Below are 6,849 nucleotides of genomic sequence, written 5' to 3'. Positions count from 1 at the left end.
TCTCTCTCTCTCTCTTTTATTAGATATTTTCTTTATATACATTTCAAATGCTATCCTGAAAGTTCCCTATACCCTCCCCCCTCCCTGCTTCCCTACTCACCCACTCCCACTTCTTGACCCTTGCATTCCCCTGTACTGGGGCATATAAAGTTTGCAAGACCAAAGGGCCTCTCTTCCCAGTGATGGCAGACTAGGCCAGCTAGTTCTTAACCACTTCCTTAAACATGTCTCTGCCATTTTCTGTGGCCATGAGCTTTTTGAGCAGCTGTAGTTTTGCTTGTTCTGAGGATAGGGATGGACTTACAGGTTACCAGGTGAAAACATACTAAAGGACAGGGAAAGATCTTCAGTAAAGGGTTATCTTTGCTAACTATATTGGTTTGTTCGTTTGGTTGGTTGATTAGTCGGTTGGCAGGTTTCATCTCTTTGGTTAGTTTTATACTGTTCTATGTTAACTGTACCTTAAGAAGATCTAGTATAACCCCAAACAAAGCTCCCTGAATTTAAAAACAGTACTTATGCTTATATTCTGTCCCATCATTAGTTTTTATTTAAAAACAGAGTGCCCTTCCTCTTTGTCTGGCTAAATAAATGTTAATTTTCTTTCTTTATTATTTTTTGATATACCTTTATGACCTTTAGTGATTTTAAATTACTGTTTGAACCAGTGAAATTTCAAATCAATATAGCTTCCTCCTAGAATTAGGTTGTATTACAGTAGAGGTTATTCTTTTTCCAGAACTTAGCCTAAACTTTACTATATAAATTAGATATCCAATCTTTTTTTGTATCTTAAATAGAACACTACATTTTGTCTAGGTATATTTATTCAGAACATATTTATTTTATTTGATTGCTGCAAGGAAGGGAGAATCTTTACTTTGTTCTTATTACCTAGAGAAATTCATCTTTCTGTACCTTTACTTTTGAATATTACCAAACTTTCCATGAGAGCCCACATATTTTAGTTGTTTAGATAATGAGCTAAGGATACATGCTCACACAAAACTCATTGTAGAATTCTTAAGTAGATTTTAGCAATGTGTCAAACGCTTTTAATCAATGAATTTTATTTTATTTTATTTTATTTTATTTTATTTTATTTTATTTTATTTTATTTTTGAGACAGGGCTTCTCTGTGTAGCCCTGGCTGTCCTGGAACTCACTTTGTAGACCAGGCTGGCCTCGATCTCAGAAATCTGCCTGCCTCTGCCTCCCTAGTGCTGGGATTAAAGACGTGCACCACCATACCCGGCTTAAACAATGAATTTTAGTTTTAGCATATACTTCATAAATCAAAATACTTACAAGGTAGATATTACTGATACCATCAGGAAGGAGAAGATGGCAGTTGTAGTAGTTATATTTCTTATCATTATAACAGAAAACTTAACAGAAACTAAGAAGAGTGTATCCCGGACTACAGTTCAGAGGAGATGCTTCAGTATCCCGAAGAAGGCATAGTGGCTGGAGTGTGTGCTAGCTATAGGTGTGGAGAACAGGCTCACACCTGGGTAGATAAAGACACAGATGAAACAGGAAGATTAGACAAGAATATGAGATATATTAGAATCTTTCTATAAATCTCAATTTTACTTCTTTCAGCTAGGCTCTATCTCTCAAAGGTTCCACAGATTTCCAAAATATTCCCATAACCTAGGGAACATGGGATCAAATATATGAAGCAATGAGGGATGTCTCATTTTCAGATATTGCAACATTATTTTATTATAGAATGTAATGCCAAGTAAATACTAGACAAGAATTTCTAATGGGAAAGTCTTACCCTCAGAAGCCAGCCAATTTTATTACAGGAAAATTTGAGGAAGATGGAAGAGCTTCACAGATAGGAATAATTAAAGGGCAAACTGTGTTATAATGGTGTGCAGTCAGTGTCCATGGAGGCAAAGCTTGTGGGTTGTAACATCTCAGTGTGGGGAATAATGAAGTGAGTGTATTATAAAGCAGCAAGCATGAGACAAAAGGTATCATAAATTATTCTCTGATCCTATTCTTTCCTAATGACCAAACAGGAAGTAATGAAAGAACTGGAGAAAGAGATATGATAAGTGCCATGATTGTCTTTTAATTCTGATGGAAAGCTAGAATGTTTAGTAGGTTTTAGATAGGATATTCAACTAGTGTGATGTGTGGGAAATGATTGTGTGTAGACTCTGCCAGTGGAGAAACCTTTGCATGCTTTGATGAGTAAGAAAATCTAAAACTGTCTATATTTTGTTGTTCTTTTGTGTTATCACATGCACTCTTAACACCATTATCAGCTTGATAGTGAAGATGAAACAAAGGGATTTCAGTAACTGTGTAAACATTTGGTCAGCCAGTGGCTTAGCTGAAACTAGAATCCAGACATCATGATGTCAAAGTCACATTTCTGTGATTGGACAGACAGCTTATTGGGTATATTGTTTACTGCAAGAGCACAAGGACCTGTGTTCAGATCCTTAACACCTGTATAAATGCTCAGTGTGGCCTTGCATATGTCTAATTGCATCACTGGGAGACAAAGATGGCGGATCTTGGGTTCTCAGCCTGACAGTCCACATGAAACCATAAGGTGTTCAGAGACTTTTGTCTCAAAAACTGAACTTAAAAAAGGTAGGAGCCCACACTGGAAATTTGGCCTCCACATGAGTGTACACACACACCAACAATGGACCAAATAAAACGAACTATCATCGTCCCTGACTCCTGCTCCAGGAGATCTAGGGGTCTAGATGAAGTAAAGGATGAACTGAATACAGATCAGATATCATGGCCCATGTTTTGTTATGTTGCCTTATGCCATGCCATTCCGTGCCATGCTATATTATCTTATGTTATTTTTTTCTAGATCTCTGACAACAGACCTGTTGCTTCAATCAATAATAATCCTATCGTATGTCATGATGTTTCCCTTGGCCAGATATGCACTAAACTATCTCAAGACTCCAAGCATTCTGAAAGTTGTGGGAAGACTGAAACACTCAAAGGCCTCATCAGAAACTCATGACAAATATGGCAATATGATGCTAATTAGTGGGACCATTTTCTGTTTAGCAGGATATACAATTTATATGACACAGATGGGCGTGGTGTGGAACCTGTCTCCTGTTGGCAGAGTTACCCCCCAAGAGTGGAAGAAGAAGTAACTATCTTAGATACTGTAATGTAGCATTGTCTCCAAAAAACAAAACAAAACAAAACAAAACAAAACAAAAAAAACTTGTCGTGGAAATGTTCTTCTGTTCATTAAAATATAGCATAACAAAAGAAATAAAATTCATTCAAAAGTACTAACAAGTTGTTGAAAACTATCATTTAGTTCCTGAAAGTAATATGCTAGCAGTGGATAGAGATACCCAGGTATGGATTCTATATATTTGAAAGTAGATATTTAAGAGTTCTTTTGATTTAATGACATATTCTGTGTATCTGCCTTCATTAGGCATTCATACATATGTACCTTAGAAGTGTATTTAGTTGTGTCCAGTACATGTTTTGTCAGCAGCTGACCAGTTTTAACCCGCCCTTTCTCTTTCCCAGGCTGGTGTGTACCAACCGTACTTTCACTGCCATTGATAAGTAAACTTTCTCATTAGTCTACTTGCTTGGCTGCATCTCTTCCTGGGCCTCCCTCACCATGATGCATCACATCAGCAGTAAGGATCACCTTTTGTTTTTTGTTTTTGTTTTTTAATTGGATATTTTCATTATTTATATTTCAAATGTTTTCCCCTTTCCAGGTCTCCCCTTCAGAAACCTCCTATACCATCCCCACTCCCCCTGCCCCTATAAAGGTGCTCCCCCACCTACCTACTCACTTCCATCCCTGGCATTCCCCTACACTGTGACATGGAACACCCTCATGCCCTAGGGCCTCGCCTTCTACTGATGTCCAACAAGGCCATCCTCTGCCACATGTGCAGCTAGCACCATAAGTCCCTCCATGTGTACTCTTTGGTTGGTGGTTCAGACCCCAGGAGCTCCAGGGGGTCTGATCTTTTGACACTGTTGCTCCCTTCATGGGGCTGCAAATCCCCTCAGGTCCTTCAGTTCCTTCTCCAACTCCTCCATTGGGGACCCCACGCTCAGACCAATAGGTGGCTGCAAGCATCCACCTCTATTTGTCAGGCGCTGGCAGAGCCTCTCAGGAGACAGCCATATGAGGCTTCCGTCAGCAAACACTTTCCAGCATCCACAAAAGCGTCCTGGTTTGGTGGCTGTATATGATATGGATCCCCAGGTGGGGGCAGTCTTTGGATGGCCTTTCCTTCAGTCTCTGCTCCACACTTGGTCTTTATATTTCCTCCTGTGAGTATTTTGTTCCCCCTTCTAAGAAGTACTGAAGCATCCACATTTTGGTTTTCCTTCTTCTTAGGTTTCATATGATCTGTGAATTGAATCTTGGATATTCCTGTCTTTTGGGCTAATATCCTTTTATCAGTGAATACATATCATGTGTGTTCTTTTGTGACTGAGTTACCTCACTCAGGATGATATTTTCTTTATAATTTTTTCACTATCTTACTTTCTAGAAAGCTTTTATTTTTCTGTTTATTATCACCATGTGAAATCTGTAAGAAAATAGGCTTGGAATGCTTTCTGTGAATTTACATTCAGAACAGGAGTTGATAGTTAGGCTGTCAGTGATGTTGAAATGGTGACTAAATGAGTAACTATAGGTAATCCTAACCCATATTCCTTTAAAAAACATTAAAAATAGGAATTTGATTTCCACTGAGGATTGTAATTAGATAACTCGAGACCATTTACATACATGTCTGCTTTACATTACTAATTATTCTGAAACTTCTTCCCATAAGGCATTTACAAACTTATATTTTCTGTCAGTTAGGAATGAGACAATGATGGGGTAGGCAGGGGCTCCTATGCAGGAGCTCACATTTCTACAAAGTATTCAGAAAGAGTTACACTCATCTCAGGTCAGGAGTAAGCATCCAATACAGATTCACTCAGTTGGTTGTGTCAGGGTAGCATTGTTAACTTCCACTTTAATGATACCACTGCTGTAATTCCTGGTAACAGCCTCACTAGTGGAACCCTGAGGATAATAGTGAGAGGAACCATTCCTATAATCGCTTCTTGATTTCGAAGCCTGTAAATCCTGGCTCTGATTAAGTAGTTCTATGAATTTGCTGCTTATTGAAAATACACCAGATTCACAGGGAAACAATTCTTTAGCACTGTGAGATGGTATTATTCAACTTAGAATTATTATTTCAAATGGCAGTTACACAATTCTCTGTCAATAAAGATGTATCATAGCTCTTTATTAATAGTTCTTTACTAATTTGACATATATACTATGTGACGTTAAAAGATTTGATGTAAGAAATGTGATCATGAGCTAGTTATTAGTAACTATTACCAAAGCATCTCACTGACGAAAGGCCTCCCTTTTGAGAAAGGTGTCTGCTAATTTTATAACACTGTTTAAGCATTAGAATGGTTCCTAGTTATGACAGATACAGAAAAAAGCATATGAATGTATTCATATGACATAAAATCTTCCATGCTTTGCGGTGGCAGCAGCTGCGTTCCTCAGGGAGATGACATTAATTCGAGCAGTATCTCTTATTTTCCAATAACCTTTTACATTACAAAAAAAAAAATCTGCAACTTCATTTTCTTCTCCTATCTGGAAACCATAGAAACCAATGTGAAATTATAGCCAAGAAGTTCGTCACTGGGCTATCTCAAGCTGATCTCCATGGAAACACTTCACATTTTCTTGAAATGAAAGATCTTCCAATCAGACACACACCCGTAACTAATGAGTGTCTGACAAACAGGATGTGAAGAGAGGTGCATGGGCTGTTCGTTAAGTAATACATGTAAGAGGGTTTTAATACGACTTACACAGAAGAACATTTAAAAGATAAATACTACCACTGCAGAAATGAAAGCAAAATATATATTTTTAAAACAGTTCTGCTCATTTAATTCATTGTTCTTGTTAGTGTTTGGCTTTAAGGCAGTTTGCTACTGAATTGATTTTAGATCTGTGTTCAGATCCTTAGTCCTGCAACCACCCGTCTCATCTCCCTTTGGATTGTGATAAAGTAGACAGGAATAATAGATATTTCATGGAAATTTGTCCTCAACCTCCAGTAACCTTGGACTCCAATAACAAAACCTCACAGTCAGACCTTTACCTGTCAGGTAAGAACAGATGTGATGAGCTTCACTCTGGAGCATGAGCAATCATCCCTGAGATATCCGCAGAACCAGGAAAACAGGGATGGGCTGGGCCACACCAGACCTGACTGCTGGACTATGCACATCTCCTGCTCTGCGCCCTGTTAGTTCCTTATTTAAAGATAAACCTTGTGTCAGTAACCCTGAAACAGACTTGGAGACCCTGTTAAGTGTTCCCTTTTCCATTTTGGCTTCACTAAGGAATTATCCTCATTCCTGTTTCCACCATGATTTATTTACCTCTACAATTGGCACATTAGGACTGGAGGCTGAGCCTAGCTTATTAGAGCGGCCACAGCCCAGGTGCTCACCCTAAAATATCCAGAAACGTGTTCTCTTGAAAAATGGTAAGTTACTTCATTATGATGGAACAACTATATTAAAATTTTGTCATTACAAGGCTATAACCAATAGGAAAAAAATGACAGCTTAATTTACTAAACAAGCACTCTAAAGGTGTGTGTGTGGGGTGTGGTATGTATGTGTATGTGTGTGTGTGTGTGTGTAGGCTATGAATCCACTTGGATGTCTTCTTCCACTGTTCACTGTATTTTCTTTTTATTAGGATCTCTTGGCTCACTGATGCTGAGCTGGCTGTCCAGCAAGCCTCAGGTACCTTGGCTCTGCTTT

The 6,849-nt window shown here is 38.4% G+C and overlaps 1 protein-coding gene across 1 annotated transcript in view; it reads left to right on the top strand.

The window, feature by feature from the left end:
• Nucleotides 1-3,290, top strand: part of LOC110295372 (cytochrome c oxidase subunit 7B2, mitochondrial) — a 101,986-nt gene extending 98,696 nt beyond the window's left edge. Inside the window, exon 3 of the mRNA XM_021163886.1 lies at nucleotides 2,852-3,290. Coding sequence (XP_021019545.1) covers nucleotides 2,904-3,149 — 246 coding nt within the window. The 5' untranslated portion in view covers nucleotides 2,852-2,903 and the 3' untranslated portion in view covers nucleotides 3,150-3,290. The remainder of the gene's footprint in view (nucleotides 1-2,851) is intronic.
• The last annotated feature ends 3,559 nt before the right edge of the window (nucleotides 3,291-6,849 follow it).

This window comes from Mus caroli, chromosome 5, assembly GCF_900094665.2.
Source record: "Mus caroli chromosome 5, CAROLI_EIJ_v1.1, whole genome shotgun sequence".
NCBI classification, from domain to species: domain Eukaryota; kingdom Metazoa; phylum Chordata; class Mammalia; order Rodentia; family Muridae; genus Mus; species Mus caroli.
The sequence above is the reverse complement of the archived record's forward strand: the minus strand, read 5'-3'. Positions and strand labels throughout refer to the sequence as shown.